The 18,670-nt window shown below is 50.4% G+C and overlaps 1 protein-coding gene across 1 annotated transcript in view; it reads left to right on the top strand.

The window, feature by feature from the left end:
* The window catches only part of DCLK3 (doublecortin like kinase 3), a 61,290-nt gene that overhangs the window by 16,093 nt on the left and 26,527 nt on the right, over nt 1–18,670 (top strand). Inside the window, exon 2 of the mRNA XM_056129302.1 lies at nt 13,205–15,063. Coding sequence (XP_055985277.1) covers nt 13,339–15,063 — 1,725 coding nt within the window. The 5' untranslated portion in view covers nt 13,205–13,338. The remainder of the gene's footprint in view (nt 1–13,204; nt 15,064–18,670) is intronic.

The raw sequence follows: 18,670 nt of genomic DNA, 5'->3' as shown, positions 1-18,670 counted from the left end.
AGTTATGGCAATGACTTGTGTTTGTGAAGAATGCCGATTCCAACACAAGTAATTTGTGAGCTTTTTAGCTGTAAATCCAGTTATCACATGAATGACCAAGTCTCAAATATTTATGGAAAGGTCTTTCTTAGTCTGAGATACCTGTATCTCATAAAGTGCCCCATGGAGCAATTTAGATTTTTCCTCTAGATCTGGGTAAGGTGTATCTTTCATGGGTTCCATCCGTTCTATTTGTGTTGCCTTATTTATTGACACAGAATTATTCATAGCGTTTCCTTCTTATTTTACATAAATAGTCTATGTTTTTAAAATGTGTCATCTCTTCAACATGAATGAAAGCTATGTATTTGGGAGAAACATTTCCGCTTAAATTATCTGACTAGTTTGCCATTTAATGATATGTTATACATGGAGGTTGGCTAGACAAGTAGTCAGAATTGTTTCAGAATTGCTTTCCAAAGGGCCCCCACACTCTGTGCCTCCTCTGCCTTGTTCAGTACCGAAGAAGTGGGGTTCTCCTTCACCCCTGAGATAAGCATCTGACTTCAGGACCAGTCTCTGCCAGATGGTTCAAATACCCCAAGTGTCTTTATGTCAGTCTCAGCTCTCTTTCTCTCTTCCTTTTTTAAGTTTTTGGTTTTTGGACCACACTTAGCCATGCTCAGGGCTAACTCTTGGCTCTGTGCTCAGAGATAACTCCTGGCAGTGCTTTGGGAACCATATTAGGTGCCAGGGATTGATTCTGGGTTGGCTGCATGTAAGGAAAAGGCCCTACCCACAGTACTGTCATTTCGGCCCCAGTCTCAGCTCTCTGTAAACTCATGTGTGGGGCTGTAGAAGTGGGTGTGCTCCAACCTTCTAGACATGAGCAGAAGGAGGAGTTTGGCTTTTAGCCTAATTTCTGCAGCCTCACCTTGAGGCTGGTATAGAGTGATCACCTTTCTTGCCCAGTGTGATTTATTCATGTCATGACAGTGCTTGGAAGCCCGGGGCCGCCATCTCTAGACAAGTGAAGTCGTATGAGCACCAAGTCCATCAGACACTGTTCCCAAGGAGGGCTGCACTTTACTGCCCCCTCCCACCCCACCCCTGTTCCAAAAGAACACACCAAAGAGCTTCCCGGAACAGCACAGAGAGAAGCTGAACTCGGCTTCAAGAAAATCAAGGTTACTGTGTGTCCCTTAGTGACTGCGGGCAATTGGGATTCAAGATTCAGGTCAGAGGAAACAACAGCCCAGCCTGGGCCCTCTTGGAATGTTACCGAGTAAGCAGTGATACCCCAGGGATGAGATGGTGGCTACCTTGGGGAGGGGGAGGCGGGGAATGTGTTGTCAGGAAACAGTAAACCCAGGGCTGAGATGGAACAAGAAGTGTCCCTGGGGAAGACTGGGGCAAAGCAAAGCGGCATCAGATGTCACAAAGGGCAAGGAGGTCTAGCGCAGTCTCTGGAGAGGATGCCCTCCTTGTGCACCGAGCCTCAGGGGAAGGGGGTCAGGGGGCGGGTGACGAAATCCTGGGTAAGCGGGAGGGTTCACCTGACAGGGAAGCCTTGGGAGGAAAATGCGATGGCTCTCTGGAGTGCAACCTTCAAGGCCTTGCCAGCCGCAGGAGCAAACAAGGCCACAGTTAATATTCATGCCCAGCTCGGAGTTCCAGTGGCCCCCACCTGCACACCAGGACCTGAGCCAGTGTCCTCAGAGTCCCCAGGGCAGGATGTCACCTGTGCCCCAGTACATCTGGCTCCTGTTCCTCCAGTCCTTACGTCACTTCTCTCCCCCCCCCGCCCCCCCCCCCCGCCACTGTCCCCTGGCTGTCAGTGTGTCCCCAAGGCCCCACGTGGCCCTCTTCTTTTGGAGCTACCTGGGGCCCAGGGACCTGTCCTCTATTCTCAGTTACACCTGTCCCTCAGGCCCCAGAGCCTCACTAGGGATGTGCATGCGTGTGTGTGTGTGTGTGTGTGTGTGTGTATGTGTGTTTTGGTACTTGAGGACCACTTCTGACTGTACTCAGGGTTCACTCCAGGCTCTGTGCTCAGGGATCATGCCTCACAGTGCTTAGGAAATCATACTGGGTGCAAGGATCAAATTGGGGTTGGTCGTGTGCAAAGCAAGTGTCTTACCCACTGCTCTAGCCAGCTCTCTGACCCAGAACTCAGAAATCAATTTCTAGACCCCACCTCCCTGCATTTCTTATAAGAAAACCCTATGTTGGCAGGGAGTCGTGACTGGACTTTTTAACCACACCGGACTGGTCATACAGTGTTTTGATGGCATGTCTCATATTCTCCTTGTGAAATCAAGACATTGTTTGTTCCAACATGAAGGAACTGGTTTGTTTGAACTTGCTTGTAGGTGACCCTCACTCCAGAAAGGATGCTTGGGAGCATCTTGTTGGAGGGCTTGGGACATTGTGAGGTATGTAGGATCTCAGGCCCTGGTCCTGGCTGATGGAGTCAGCACTTCCATTTACCACTCCTCCTCCAACTTTTCCCCAGCAGGGTGTATGTTTATTAGCCTGGCAGAATCCATATTTTATTGGAAGTTGGGCCCTCAGAACACCCCCCAAAAAAGGCACTGACAGTGATAGCAGGGAAAAGTTCACTCCTGGTAATCCATCCTTCCTTTTTGTTGTGGCTGTCCTCAGATGTCAGGCAGAAAGGAAAACACTTTCTGACTTGAATGGAGCACGAAAGTCCTTCAGATAGAAGGAAAGGTGCCAAAGGGGTAGGAGGATGTGGAGCAGGATGAGTGATAAAGGGTAGCAGGTACGAGATTAGATGGCTAAGTGGGAGACTGGGGAAGAGAGGGAGAATTATTGAGGGGCAGGGTTAAGGTTTTCACTGTTGCTACTTCATTGGGATTGTCTTCCTGGCCCTCTGGGACCCTGGTTATTATTATATTGTTCCTCGTGAATACATCCCACGGTTAGTTCTCTTGTCTGCTGTTCATTTATATTGGGTTCCCCCCCCCATCTTCTGCTGTTACCCAAAGGCTTTCTGCATCTTATCTTGGAACTCACTGATTCTGTCCTCAGCTGCTGTTACTCTGCTGCTGAGGCCGTCAAGTGAGTTTTTCATTTCACCTACCAAATTGTTTAGTTCTGTCATTTCTGCATATAATTTTCTAATTTCTACTCTTGTGTTTTACTGTCTGTTCCCTTGTTTCTTTGTGCTCCCTAAACATCTTCAACATTTCCTCTCTAAAGACCTTATCAGAAAGATTACATAGCTGGTAATTTCTGGCTGGGTCTTTGGGGCTGCCATCTTCTCTCAGTAAGTGTGGTGGAGTTCTGTGTTACTTCCCTCTTGGGACTTTTAGAGTTTGGAGGAGGTGTTATGCGCTGTAGTGTGGTTAGGTGAGTAGGGCCAAGATGTCCTTGTATGCTTGCTGTCAGGTATGAAGTATTAAGAAATGCACGGCCATCTTAGTGGCAGACTCACTTCACAAGGTCCTCTCTGGGGGCGAAATGGCAATTGTTAAGTGCAGCTTCTTGGTTACTTCCTAGACACTCTGAGTTCTTAGGACCGGGGGGCATGGGGCCCCCTGAGGCCTAGCTTGGGCCTTCCAAGTTGAGCTGAGGTCTGGTCTGGGGTGCCAGGCTCGCTTTGCAGGGGTCCTGACCTGAGGCCAAGGTGGTAAGTTCTCTGGGGATGGGTTTTCAGGTGCTCTTGTCAGCAGTGGAGGAGTGTATGGGGGAGAGGATGACTGCGGAGGGGTCACTGGGACAAAGGAGATGAGTGAGTGAAGAACAGAACTGGACCATGAAGGGGGAACTTCTTGTACTACACACTAATCTTACATGCTCCGGTGCCATGTAGTTTTATTCGTAAGGACCCCAAGTCATGGCTTCTCACAAGTGACTCGGATAGTCATGTTTAAGTCAGCAGAGCTGGGTAGAAGTATGAGGTACCCGTCAGGTGTGCTGGAAGGAGGGCGGGCAGATAGCCTGCACTCTAGAAAATAGTGTGCGTGAGGAGTTGAGCAGACGAAAGATAACCCTCAGGGGCTGGAGTGATAGCACAGTGGGTAGGGCGTTTGCCTTGCACGTGGCCGACCAGATTCGATTCCCAGCATCACATATGGTCCCCCAACACCGCGAGGAGTAATTCCTGAGTGCAGTGCCAGGAGTAACCCCTGTGCATTGCCAGGTGTGACCCAAAAAGCAAAAGCCAAAAAAAAAAAAAGACAGCCCTAAACAGGGGCACCTTTTTTTTTTCTTTTTTGGGGGGTGGGGTGGGGGTAGGGTTTCACATCCAGCAATGCCCAGGGGTTATTCCTGACTGCACTCAGGAATTACTCCTGTGGCACTTGGGGACCATATGGGATGCTGGGGATCGAACTTGGGTTGGCCATGTGCAAGGCAAACGCTCTACCCGCTGTACTATCGCTCTGGCTCCTACAGGGGCACTTTTGAGATGAGAGAAGGTCAAGGTATTTTTTACTGGGGGGTAGGGGCGTCTTCTGGGTGGTCTCAGGTGCCTGGAGGCCCCACCTGGTGACTCCCAGCCAGCCAGGCTGCTGTTTAGTTCTAGGATCCAAGGATGTCATGTTGTTTGGGCCCTGTGGTGCTAGAGATTACCCTGGAGGTGCTGAGGACCTCTAGGCTCAGCTGGGAGTCTTCAGCGGACCATGTGGTACTCCGCATTAAACTGCAGTCAACTGCACATAAGGCCTATGCCCCAACCCTCAAACTATCTCTCAGACCCCAGGGAAAGGTCTTTTTAATGACTGTTTCTCTCTGGGTTGGTGTCCTGTTGGCAGCGGAGATTAGGTAGGGACGGTGTTAATTAAAGACCGGCATATGACAGGAGCCAGACAGTTTCATGGTAACAGCTCGCCCTTTTTAACTTCTCCAGCTTTGATCACAGGCCTGGGCCTGGCTTCTGAGTTATGAAATGGTTAGATTTTGAAGCCTAGTGAGTGGCTGCGTGCCAATTTTTTTTTTTCCTGATTCGTTTAGAAACTCTCCTTGGGATGTTTGCGTCCTTAAATGTAAGCTCGAAAAATGTTTCTCCTGCCTACTATCTGCATACGATCAAAACGCATTTGTTCCCAAACAGCCCCTGGAAAACCCCCATCGCAAAGGATTACTCAGAGACATGAAAAAGAATTCTCGCCAGTTTCTCCCCAGCTTCCAAGCAGTGAAGAAGTGGGCTCTCAGCACCACCCACAGAGACCGCAAGTGATCAATCTGGCTGATCCACCAAGAGCTGTGATGCTGCTAAAAAATTTCAAGGGTTGCTTCCCTGCCCGAAAGAAGAGATCACATACCATTAGAAGCAGAGATTTTTATTTTCTATTTTTGTGTGTGTGTGTGTGTGTGTGTGTGTGTGTGTGTGTTGTATTGCCTATTACTAGACATTATAAAACACCAATTTCCATTTCTTTTATATGGATAATTTGTAAATGCTTAAAGCGTGATTATGTATAACTGTGTCCTCTAGTGATTTGGATATGATTCTTCCCTTTCCTCTTCTAGTGTTTTATTATAGCTTTCTAGGAGCTGTGGAGATAATTTCAAAATCATTGCTGATATCAGGCAGATTTTCTTTGTGTTTTAATTAGACATGTGGATTCTGAATTTCAAAAAAGAAAGAAAAAGGTATGATCTCAGTGCTGAGATTAGTAAAATACTAATTTTAGCAGTTTATGTTTTTTTTTTTTTAAATCCTAGATTTGACATTCAGTTGCCTAATTAGACAGGAGAGGGCTATCTAATCATTTGGGAAGGCTTTTCAGAATAGTAAACCGTGGCACTGACTATTGTGGGACCGGATTGTATTAATTCATCTGAATTGTGGCAGCAGACAGTAGGCCGAGCCGCTTGGAGGCAGACCCATTAGAGGTAATAACAGCAGAGTATGCTGTAGTCACTGAGGTTATTGGCGCGGCCTGAGAATCCAAGGATCAGAGAGCCGTGTGTCAGTTTATCTCCCCAGAGGAGCCGCGTGCTTGGATTTGCACGAGTGCCTCTCTTATTATCCTGTACCTGCCAGCTTCCCATTTCATCTGTTACTTGAGCGCCAGAGTCTCCCTGCAGAGTCCAATTCGACATCCCTGCATGCTCTTCTGCCTTGAGAGATGCACAGGACTGGGAGGAATCCAAGGTTCGAAGACCCGTTTTCTTTTCTAAAGAAAATGGTTTGAGTGCCCACCCTGTGTGGGGCCTCCTCCCTACAGCTGCAGAAACCAAGATTCCGAGCACATCAGAGCACATTCCCAGCTCGAAGCTAATCAGAGTGGACCGTAACTAGGGTTTAAATGAGATCTCCACAGGGGCCTGATGGGCACGAGGCCCTGAGTTCTCCTGCACCTCCCCATATGCAGAATGCCATCCTGTCGGTGGCTGTACAAGATGCACCATCTCCAGCATACCTGGACCAGGTGGAAACATGTATAACTTCATAACTAAGTGTGTGACCTCTGTGGAGTTCTACAGCCAAAAGTGCGTGGACCTCCCTTCCCCCACTCCTCCTACCCTCATCACAGAAAAAAACAAAGAGAAGGGGAAAAGAAAATAGCTATGTTAATAATATATTAAGCCTTTCACCTGGCATCCAGTATTCCCTTCATGGAATTCTAAAATTAATCTTTCGCAAGACAAAGATCTGTATACTCCCTGCCTCCCCGCCTTACGCCTATATTACCACATGATTCTTGAAGAGGTTTTGGGTTGTTTTAGGGCCACACCTGGTAATGCTCAGGAATCTGTTCTCAGGGATCACTCCTGGAAGGGCTTGGGAATCATATGTGGTGCCAGGGATTGAATCTGGGTAGATCACATGCAAGGCAAGTGCCCTCACCGCTCTACTATCTGGTCTGGCTTACTCTTATTTAGTGCCAGTTATTTTTGTTTGTTTGTTTTATTTGCAAAGAAGTGGGGTGCTACTATTATATGACACTTAGCAAGATAGCGTAAGTATTACTTAAGAATCAGTTGTTAGTAAATTGCCATGGTGCCACACGACGGTGCACAAAATTCTTGTGAGTAAACATTAAAAACATGGTGACTTGATGTGGTAGAAGATGGGATATTCTTTTTTAAAAATTTACTTTTTTCTTTAAAGTTGTTCATAATGAGTTATTACATTTAGTGTTCCAACACCAGTCTCAACACCATTACTCCACGGAACAGTCCTTCTTTACACATGCCATTTTGGCAGATTTTCTCATAGAAAACGAAGGTCTCTGATCATGTTTTCTTTCTCCTCAGTGATTTCATCTATTTAGGAGGCCTGTTGTGTGGTGTTTACCAGTGTTGCAAGTAGTCACTGTCACTGTCATTGTCCTCTCATTGTTCATCAGTTTGCTCGAGTGGGCCCAGTAACGTCTCCATTGTGACACTTGTTACTGTGTTTGGCATATTGAATACGTGTTTGGGTAGCTTGCCAGGCTTTGCCATTCCATTCTGTTATTTACAAGAGTTGGAAGGCTCAGACTTGATAGATATGTTTTACAATGATGTACTTTGCCAGTGTCCTGTGCTCTCTTTAGGTAGAGAACTTTGCATAGTCCATCATTTAACTAAGAGGAAAATATTTACACCTATGAAGATGATGTTACAATGAGGTGGGTTAAAGGTGGAGCTCAGGTGATGTGTGGCCAGTGCTGATATTGGACTCAAGTGGCCATGCTCATCAAGCCTATGTTGAGTGTGGGCTTCAGGGGAGGCGGTTATCACTGTCACTTTGTGAGGGCAGGGAAAGTTTGGTGGCAGGTGTGGGGCTAAGGTAAGGGATGGGTAAGTGGCATGGGATTGGGATGGGCAGGACCTCTGGACTATGGAGACCTTAAGGATCCAACTGAGAAGTTCAATTTAGCCCTCAAGCATGGTAATAGGGACCCATCCTGACCAGAAGAACAACTCAAAAAACAGAGCCTGTTCTGTGTGGAAGGATAGATTGGTACTGGAACAAAACTCCTGTACCAGAGCATTTCTCTTTGGGCTGTGTATGAGGCCAAGTGTTCGTGTAGACAAGTCCAGGAAGAAGTGAGCCAAAAAACAGGTGCCAAGAGGGTCTTTCTTTGTGTCCTTTTTGAGGGGAATCTGCTGGCATAGTGACTGAGGACAGGGCATCAGAATGTTTAATTTTTATTAGAAATAAACAGAGTGAAGTGTTAGGCCTTCATGAACTTGTGATGTGGATCTACAGGAGAGTGGGGCCTTTAACCTAGACGGTAGGTTGAACCACACATGGTCTCCGTGTTTCAGTAGCTGGCACAGAGCTCTTGATAATCCCACAGGGCTCCATGCCAGGAAACATTTCAGCCTTATTGTAGCTGAGTGGGTGTGGGCTGGCCTTTGGCTGCCGTGGCGGGTGGATCGGGGCCCAGACAGGGGAGCACTGCTCGCTTTCGAGCTTGGTGCAGGTGTGAGGCTTTGCTCTCTGATGAGTCCTGGCGATGGAGCCTTTCATTTGAGAGCAATTCTGTGCCCCACCCATCCTCCCTGAGTCTCTACCAGTCACTCAGTCTAAGGAGCTTTTTATTTACCTTTGAAGGTAAACATTTTTCCTCTGGCCCAAGAATTGTATTTTATTTATTTTTCCTTTGCAGGGGGGCTACACCTGACTGTGCTCAGGGCTTATTCCTGTCCCTGTCCTCAGGGGTCACTCCTGTTGGGCTTGGAGGACCAATAGACAGTGCTGGGGATTGAACCCAGGTTGGATTTAAAAAAAAGGCAAGTGCCTTATTAACCCCTGGACTTTCTCTCCAGCTCTGCACCAAGAATATTAAAGGAGGCTATAGAGTTGGTAGAAGAGGAGAAAAAAAATATTTGCATCTGGAGTTGAGGTTTGAAGGGCTGGATTGCATTGTTTCATCTGGAGGCCTGGCCCCCGAACACAGGGTTATAGGTTCCCTGAACACAGCCCTTCCTCTCCCCACTCACATCTGCAGGTTGTTTCCTTGATGTTCCCCAGTAAGTGTGATGCAGCTAGAACCCCAAGTTCTATAGCTCCAAGTTACTCTGGAGAGATGGGATCCTATCCTAGACCATGGGGGTGTAGAATGAGAGCCTGGGCGTCCAAGTGTGTTTGAGGGAGATGCAACAGAGTCTGTGGCTTATGTGTGTTGCCCAGAGACCTCGGTCACTGGGCTTCTCCTGGATTGAGGGAGGGGCCTCCCCCAGATGGCACCCCCCCTCTGCCCGAGGAAGTAGGCAATGTCAGAGGGAGACAGCTGGAGGCTGGAGTGTGGCTGGACACAGCCACACAGAGGCCCTGACCAGAAGGTGCCCCCCACCTGCACTCTCTCTCTTTCTCTCTCTCTCTCTCTCTCTCTCTCTCTCTCTCTCTCTCTCTCTCTCTCTCTCTCTGTCCCGCTGGTTTCTGTATCCCTTGGGGAGGAAATCATCCTCTAAGCATTCCCTGTGTGGGAGCTTGAGGCTCTGCTGCCATTGTGGGTCACCGCACCACAAGTGGATCCCACTGTCCTTACGAGCTCTGCTCATAATTGCTCTGTGCCTCCCTGATGCCCATACGGAACTTGGCTCCGGGACCCTCCTGACTCCCTTATGGCATCATCTGATGCCTCTGTCCTCCTGGCTCTCCTCTGCTCCTCTCCCTGCCCCGGGAGTAGAGTAGCCCCATTGCCAGAGCTGTGGCTCTTCGAGGCCGGGCTCAGAGTTGAGCTTCTCTGGTCTTTCTCCTGCAGCAGATACCTCAGGGGGCAGCTCTCGGCAGCCCTGGCACGGCTCTGGCTTCTAGTGACTAGCACAGTCATTGCCCCCACACGATGGTGGCTTTCTCTACTCCGGAGCATTAGCTGTCAGCTGTGGCCACCTCACTCTCCCTTTGGACAGCCCACCCTGCCCGCCCCAGACTTCACTGATCTCTGTAGACTGGCGGCTCCGCAGCTCACCCAGCTGGAAGCCCATCTGAGCCCAGTGCCCAAAGCAGCTGTGCTCACTCCTGACCTGGCCTGCCGCTTCTGGGAGAGACCTGGCCCACAGCTACTGTGTGCCTCTTGCCGCCTCTCACATCTCCTGGCAGATCCGGCGTCTCTGACCTCAGCAGTGGTCACTCTCTGGGGCCTTGCCCTCTCCGACCCTTGCCCTCCCTCATCCTGGGCGACCAGCCAGCATCCCTTTCTCGGAGCCCACCTTGGCTCCTCTTGGCTTAGGCCTGGCATGCTGTATAGGGGTGTGTGTGTGGGGGGAGAGGGGGTTCTCCTTGGATAAAAGTCCCAGAAGAGAAAGAAAGAATAGCAGATGCCCCCTTGGACCCACGAGTGTTTGAAAGTCGCCTCCTGGGCTCTCTCCCTCAGTTTTGGCATGGAAGCCCCAACGGGAAGTACTGTGGTGGCCCCTGGGCCCCTCTCCCATCAGTTGGACTTAGAAGGAAAGGAGTGGCCGATGACTGTGAGTGAAGAAGGAGCTGAGAGGTAGCCTAGCCGGTGATCTTGCTGGTGATGGTGAGGCCCCTGTGTTGGCCCCTGTGTTGGTGCGGGAGCGGCCTCCCTTGCCATCTCATCTAGACACCTGCGTCTAGAGGAGAATCATCTCAGAACAGATTGCGCGACGTGATTGAAAAGCAGGGACGTCTGTGTGCAAATACGCTGGGCCACATTGCCCGGCTGGCACCCTCCCAGGGTGCTGGAGGCAGCTATTTTTAACTTCCTTTTACCTTCAAAAGAGGGGGCTAGGTAGCGTGTCATCATCCCCCAGCCCTGCCCAGTGTGATGCTGGGACTCACACACATGCCTGGCCAGGGACCTGTGGCAGTCGCTGAGGTTGCCCCTCTGGCTGCAGTACTCAAGGTGGGTGGGGTGGGGGGTCCCACTACCTTCTTGTTGTGCAGTGTGTGTTGTGGTGACAGTGTTCCTGGCACAGCGACAAGGAGGCAGGGGCCGGCGTGGGGGTGGGGGCAGGGGGTCTCTGATGCTCAGGCAAGTGCTCTCAGGAGATTGTGCATTCTTCACAGTGTTTACTTGGGGGCACACACTTCTTAGTGGTGGTGTCAGTGCCCGTGCATGGAACCCGTGGGCTGACCCGAGGATTGAAGTCGCTGTCTCGCGCTTTATGCCGGTGGCAAGCACTTGATGCTATTGCACTCTCCCTTGAGCCCCTTCCTGTGATGAGTTTTCATTTTTTTTGCATGGGTAGCCTTTGTATACAGGTCTAATTGGGAATTCTGAGTTGAGCAAATCTCTTTTAAAGGAGCTGATAACAAACTAATCTTGGCTATGAAAGGCAATGAAATGCTATTTGTTTGGTTTTTACGCACACCTGACAGCGCTCAGGGGCCACTCCTGGTGGGGCTCAGGGGACCATATGTGGTAGCAGGACTTGAACCCAGACTGACCATGTGCAAGGCAGGCGCCTTCCCCACTGGACTATATCTTTATTGGGGTCATGGTTCTATGTGACCATGCTACATCCACCAGTACACCTTACTGGACCTCTCTGAAGCCTTTCAAAGGAAGCATGTGATGGATTCTTGTGGGGGGCAGGAAATGTGGACCTTGTGAAGGTAACTTTAATGATACCCAACCCTCTCTCATCCCCTGGTTCACTCTCCTGTCATTCTCCCCTTTCCTTTTCTGATCTGAGCAGAAATAGAAAGTGGATCAGTTTGCCCCCGTGTGTGTGTGTGTGTGTGTGTGTGTGTGTGTGTGTGTGTGTTGGGGGTGGGGGCTCCCAAGCAAAGCCCAGTGTGCCCAGGCCACCCCTGACAATACTCGGCCACCAGGCCAGACAGTTCCATGTTCAGGCCCACTACTGTGATCTTACTTGGGGCCAGCAGTGGTGGGGGCCACTTGGACAACCTAGCGGCTCTTGGGGATCACCAGGACCACTCCTGGGGGTGCTTGGGGCAGGGAGGGCTATGGGACTGGGTTTGGATTTGGGTCCTGGTGCATGTACAGCATATACCCCTAAGCACTGTGCTGTCTCCTGGCCTCTTGCTTTTGCTCCTTTATTCTGGCTGTGTGCAGCTGATCTGGTTTTACTCATTTATGCAGTTTATCAGGGAGTGCAGTGAAAGTGCACGCACTCTCATTATTAAAGCTCTGAACATTTCATTACGATGGCCTCGTTCTTTCTTTCCCTTTTGTGATAAAGAAAGGAAAAACTATTGGAGAACATTTCTGTGCCTGAACTCTGTGATCTTCAATTTTCTCTGGCAAGAGCAGCTCCATCAGAATTTAAAAAAATAAAATAAGAATAGCCAGCGTAGGTCTGCAAGGTCTTTTGACATCAGATGATAAAGCTCTGCACAATAGCATTCTACTTTATCAATAGCTTACATTATGACCACAATGAAATTATAATACAAAAGAGATTCGAAGATCTTAAAGACAGAGTGAATAACTGGTAATTACTGTGCCCTCACTGATTGTGCTGTCAGGGTTGGCGAATTCACTCTGCTGAGTGAACTGTAATTATTTTCTCATTATGCTTCACAGAAACCCCCGCAAGGTGTTATCATGACCACCACGCAAATGAAAAACGCGGAAATGTAATTTACCCAGGTTTACACAAATAGAGGCCCTGGGAGAATTCCAATTCAGCTCTCTGATTGTAACCTCTTCATATATTGTCTCACCTTGAGTAGATTAAAAGTTGAACTGAGAAAACTTGGCAAAGAAATGGAAATGGTTTGGGTTCTTCAATGTTCCAGAATGTTTTGCCCTCTTGTTAGTATTTTCTGGACAGCAAATCTTCTTAGTTGCAGATCTTTGAAAGCTGGCTAAGAGTAGGGTAGCTAGGGCTGTGTTCTTGAGAGGGTCGGGTCTCTCTGAGAAAGGAGCCCTGAGGCATGGCCCATCCTGGGAGCAGTGGCCAGGAAGTTGAGAGTAGCCCCTGCAGGCCCATGGGGGAACTGTTCTGCTCTCCTGGTTTCTCACAGAGGAGTCCCACTATGTGATGATTAGATCGAAAGGTGTTGTGGGCTCAGGATGATCCACGGGAGATCCCATGCATAAACTGTCACAAGATCAGGGTTGGAGCCATAGTACAGCGGGTAGGGCGTTTGCCTTGCACGCAGCCTAGCCGGGTTCGATTCCCAGCATCCCATATGGTCCCCTGAGCACCACCAGGAGTAATTCCTGAGTGTAAATTCAGGAGTAACCCCTGCAAAAACAAAACAAAACAAAACCTGTCACAAGACCAATCATTTTTTGTAACATTCTGATGAAGGCTAGAGGGGGCGCTCTTGAGGCCACGTTTTGGTCTAACACTCTGCCCTCTTGCTTTCCCGTTGCAGGACACCGAGGCCTGTGTGACCATTCTCTCAAATACCTCAGCTCCAGGATCACGGAGCGGAAGCTGCAGGGCTCCTGGCTGCCCGCGGGCCGAGGGACTCTGGAGAAACCATTCCCGGGCCCCCGAGGCGCCGTCATGCCCGTGTTCAGCCCCCAGCACGGCCTTCACCCCGTGCACCCCGACAGCAGCCCGCTGAAGCCCCGGGTGGTGACAGTGGTGAAGCTGGGGGCGCACCCCCTTCGCAAGATCACTCTGCTGCTCAACAGACGCTCCGTGCAGACCTTCGAGCAGCTCCTGGCCGACATCTCCGAGGCCCTGGGCTTCCCGCGATGGAAGAATGACCGGGTGAGGAAGCTCTTCACCCTCAAGGGACGGGAGATCAGGAGCGTGTCTGACTTCTTCCGCGAAGGGGACGCCTTCATCGCCATGGGCAAAGACCCGCTGACGCTGAAGAGCATGCAGGTGGCCGCCGAGGCCCTGTACCCCAGCAAGGGCCGCTCGCTGACGCTCACCCAGCATAACCGGGTACCGTCTCCCAGGCTGAGGAGCCGCCTCTACAGCCGGGCCTTGAGATGGGGCCACCACTGCGGGGATGCCGAGACCCTCAAGAGCAGCAGCGAGGCAGCCGGGCCCACGGCCACCGTCAGACAGGAGGGCAAGAGCCCTCTGGGGCCGGCCTCGGAGGACAGGACCCGGGTCCAGAAGAAGTGGGTGAGGGGCAAGTGGGAGCCCGAGCTGCCCCGGGAAGCCACGCTGGAGGAGAGGCACGCCAGCGGGGAGAAGCACCTGGGCCTGGAGATCGAGAAGACGTCGGGGGAGATCATCCGCTGTGAGAAGTGCAAGAGGGAGCGGGAGCTGCAGCAGCAGGGCCTGCAGAGGGAGCGGCTGTCCCTGGGCACCAGCGAGCTGGACCTGGGCACCCGCCACAGCTACGAGGTGGAGAAACTGGTGAGGACGAGGAGCTGCAGGCGGTCGCCGGAGGCGGCGACCACGGAGGACGGGCCCCGGGGCAGGAATCCCGCGCTGGAGCTGCGGAGGCCCGGCAGGAGCTCGGGGAAGAAAGAGGACAGAGAGCTGGAGGCTGCGGAAGGGGGTGTCCCTGTCCCTGGTGCCACCAAGGTGAAGAAGGATCCCGGGGAAGCCCGGCCCGTGCGAGAGGAGGGTCTGAGGGAGGGCAGGAAGGAGCCCCGGAGCGCTGCTGCACGCAGCCGCCCTAGCACCTGGCTGCTAAGGGAGCAGCAGGCTGAGGCCGAGAAGCCACCTAGACCCCGGGAGGAGGAGCTGGAGGCCGAGAAGGAGAAGCGGCCTGCGGCCTCCGGAGGGAGGAGAGCCACCGCAGCATCCCGGGAGGAGGAGCAGCCCGCCAAGGCCGAGAAGGAGCCCCGGCCCCGGCCCGAGGAGAGCAAGGCTGAGCGGCCGAGCGGGCGCAAGCCAAGGCCCGGTGGCATCATCGCGGCCGACGTGGAGAAGCACTACGACACGGGCAAGGTCATCGGTGACGGGAACTTCGCCGTGGTGAAGGAGTGCCGGCACCGGGAGACCCAGCAGGCCTACGCCATGAAGATCATCGACAAGGCCAAGCTCCGGGGCAAGGAGGACATCGTGGACAGCGAGATCTCCATCATCCAGAGCCTCTCGCACCCCAACATTGTGAAGCTGCACCAGGTGTACGAGACGGAGAAGGAAATTTACCTGATCATGGAGTACGTGCAGGGCGGGGACCTCTTTGATGCCATCATGGAGAGCGTCAAGTTCCCCGAGCGCGAGGCCGCCCTCATGCTCCTGGACTTGTGTCAGGCGCTCGTCCACATGCACGACAAGGGCATCGTCCACCGCGATCTCAAGCCGGAGAACCTGCTGGTAAGCGCCGGATCTGCTGCTGGGGGCGAGGGGTGCCTGAGAAGTAGAAGGGCCTCTGACGTTTCTTCTGTGGTGGTGGGATGCAGTTCCCACTCTTTAAATTCTGGTCATCGGGGCTGGAGCGATAGTATAGTGGGTAGGGCATTTGCTTTGCACACGGCCGACCCGGGTTTCATTCCCAGCATCCCATATGGTCCCCTGAGCACCTCCAAGAGTAATTCCTGGATGCAAATCCAGGAGTAATAACCCCTGCGCATCGCCGGTGTCACCCAAAAAGTCAAAACAAAAACAAAAACATTCTGGTCATCATTTGTAAGTGGTCACGGGAAGATGGGAGTTGGGAGAAAGAAAACTGCCTTACAGCCACTGGATAATGTGTATCCCACGTGAGGCAAAAGAGCTTCCACCTTGACAGGACCAGATGGGTCTGGTTTCTGGGGGCATCAGCCCCGCCTCTGGTTTAGGTGACAGGGATGTCTGTGGGCAGCTACTTCCCTTGGGGGCTTCATATCCATCTTCCCTGAGATCTGTTCTAGCCCTTGGGTTAGGGAGGTCTTGTCCAGGGAATTCCAAAGGCTCCCCCGGGTGTGTAGTCTGGCGAAGAGGCTAGCTGTGGAAGCAGATCGTTTGAGTTAGAATCCTTGGACTTTTAGTTGCTTACTCTAACATAAGTCCTTCCCCTCACTAGATCTCACTTTCTCATTTGTGGATGAGAAATAGCAGCGAGATCTTTCCTGGAAGGGTGAGTGAGGACTGACCCTGGGAAAGGGAGAAGCAGCCCCAGATGGCCAGTGGGACACGTTTGGCACCTCAGGTGTGGCTTTAAGTCCCCTGCTGAATCAACAAGAACCTCTCAGTTTCTCTGACCATGATGGATCAAGATTAAAACAAGGCCCCTCGATAGTCAGGTCCAAATGCAGGTCAGAATAAGATTATCCAAACCCCCAAAATACAACCATAAGCCCCCTTCTGGCTTGTATAGTGTCTTCCTCACTTCATTTCTCCTATCTTCTAGAGGAAAAATCTTCTAGAGGAAAAATTCAGTCACAGAATTCTCTCCTCTCCCTGACACCATCCAGTTCAGAGCAAAATCCAACATGTTCCTGAATTCAAACGTGGGCTTTGCTTGTAGAGAACACTCCCCATGGTCACCCTGTGAGCCTGACTGTTCTTAGTCTCAGTCCCAAATAGCACACACTCCAAATTGATGGTTCTAACTTCTTTCTTCTTTCCCAGGGCAGACAGTTCTACAACAGACCCGAGTTTGCTTTATTCCCACTGTGCCCTGAAACCTAAAATCGGTTCTTCCACAAGCTTGGAGATTCAGTAGATACTTGTTGGGTGAACGAATGAGCAAATCTAGACCCCAGCATTGCCGCCAGGACAGAGCAAGCATTCCATTAGCAAAGGCACTTTATTATTACTCTGATCACATTAGGAAAAAACTCTGATCTTAAGGTGGATATCTACAGGAAGCACTTAAGCCAGTGCTTGATGGAACAGTAATGACCCGAGGCAGTGGTTTTGATGGGAGAGCCCTGTGTTGGGGGAGGCTTGGAGGAAGGAGGGAAAAGTCTTTTTCCTTCCTGAGGCTGTGACTCAGCCTGGAGACATCATGCCAGTGCATTCAGTGGCCTGAAAGCAGGATGAAACCCTGAGTGAGTCAAGCTCATCAGGTGCTGAAATGAGGCCTGCCTTGATCACAGAGTCAAGCAACCTGCTCAAATTATTGCTCAAATTCACAGACCTGCAGAAGCAACTGCTTGTCTTCTGGGTAGCCTGAATTACCATTCAGCAGTGCTCCTTTTGAAGAGCTCCTTTGGGTGTAAGCTGTGCATTCCTCCCTTCTCTTTTTCTCTTCCCTCGTTTTCAAATTGTTTCTATCATTGGGATGCCCACCCCAAATTTCTCTGTGTGTGCTGCTTATTATGGCCGCCTGGGAACTGCAGCAGTGTAGGGTCCTTTTTCTTGTTTGTTTTCTTTTGGGGGCCCCACCTGGCAGTGTTCAGGGGTTACTCCTGGCTTTGCACTTCAGGATCCCTCCTGGAGGTATTCGGGGGGTACCTTAATGGATGCTGGGGATCAAACCCTGGTTGGTCGCTTGCAAAGCCAGCACCTAACCCGCTGTATTCTCTCTCCAGCCTCCAGAGAAAGTCCTTCCCTAACTTCTGATGTTTCCCTGAATTATCTAAGCAGGTGGGATGTATGTGTAGGCCTCATGATTGAACACCTGGGGTGTGTGTCTCAGAAGGCTTTGAGCAGTCATCATGCCAGTGTGTGGAATGAGATCATATATGCTCTCGGATCATTTTCTTTGAGGGGCGGCAGGCTAACTCTGGTTTTCTGAACAGAATTTTGTTTTTGTTTTTGGCTTTTTGGTGGTAGTGTTGGTGGGGGGGTGGCTTTTACATCTGGTGATGCTGAGGAGTACTCCTAGCTCTGAACTCAAGAATTACTCCTGGCAGTGCTGGAGGACCAGACGGGATGTGGGGGATTGAACCCGGGTTGGCTGTGTGCAAGGCAGGTACGTGCTATACAATCACTCCAGCTGACTCTGGTTTTCTCCATGAGATCCTGGAACCAGTCTGTGGAGCAGCTTGGACAGCCTGCTCACTTGGACCTCAGGCTCTCCCTAGTGTTAAGACAGTCTTGGAAATTTTGTTTTTTAATGGAGAAAATCAGCACTGGTTTTGATTGCATGGAGAACTTTGAGATTGCTCCATAGTTGGAAGCCTGCCTCCTGAGCAAAGGGGAGAAGGCAGCTGGAATAGAGAAGAGATCACTAAGAAAATGATGGCTTGAGGAAACAGTCGGAATGGGAGATGTGGGCACAAAGTAGATAAAGGACCAAACATGATGACTCTCAGTGTCTCTATTGCAAACTATAATGCCCAAAAGTAGAGAGAGAGTGTATGGGGAATATTATCAACCTTGGAGGCAGGGGGAGGGTGAAAAGAGTATACTGGGCATATTGGTGGTGGGGAATGTGCACTGGTGGAGGAATGGGTGTTTGATCATTGTGTGATTATAACCCAAACATGAAAGCTTGTAACTATCTCATGGTGATTCAATAAAATTAAAAAAAAAAGAACTTTGAGGAATGAGAAAAAGCGCAATGAATACATTCAGTGTGGTCAAGCTACCTGCCTCTGTTCAGTCATTTGGCAACTCTGGATTTAAATGGCAGCATGAGAGAGAGAGAGAGAGAGAGAGAGAGAGAGAGAGAGAGAGAGAGAGAGAGAGAGAGAGACTGTAGAGTAGGTCTGATTTTCCAGCCCAGATACCTTAGCTTATTGGTGCAGTTTGTAACTGATACCCTCCTTATATTTTTTCTCACTTTAAATAATCCCACTTCAATAAAGAGAAAATTTATTTTGTGGTAGTATGTCTCCTTCGGAGCCTCGGAAGAGCTACATATATCTTTTCTCTGGCAAATAATTTGCCAACTTGCATTTATTAATAATCAGCCTTTGTTTTTTACTTTTTAAAAAAAATCTGGGTGAGTAGAGTTCAATATTTTGTTATGTTATCTAAATGTTATCTAATGTCAGAACACTAGTTTTTCAGACCAAGATCTGGATTGGACAAAAGGCTCATTATCTGGGTT

Source organism: Sorex fumeus, unplaced genomic scaffold, assembly GCF_029834395.1.
Source record: "Sorex fumeus unplaced genomic scaffold, SorFum_2.1 ptg000072l, whole genome shotgun sequence".
In the NCBI taxonomy this organism is placed as follows: domain Eukaryota; kingdom Metazoa; phylum Chordata; class Mammalia; order Eulipotyphla; family Soricidae; genus Sorex; species Sorex fumeus.
The sequence above is the reverse complement of the archived record's forward strand: the minus strand, read 5'-3'. Positions and strand labels throughout refer to the sequence as shown.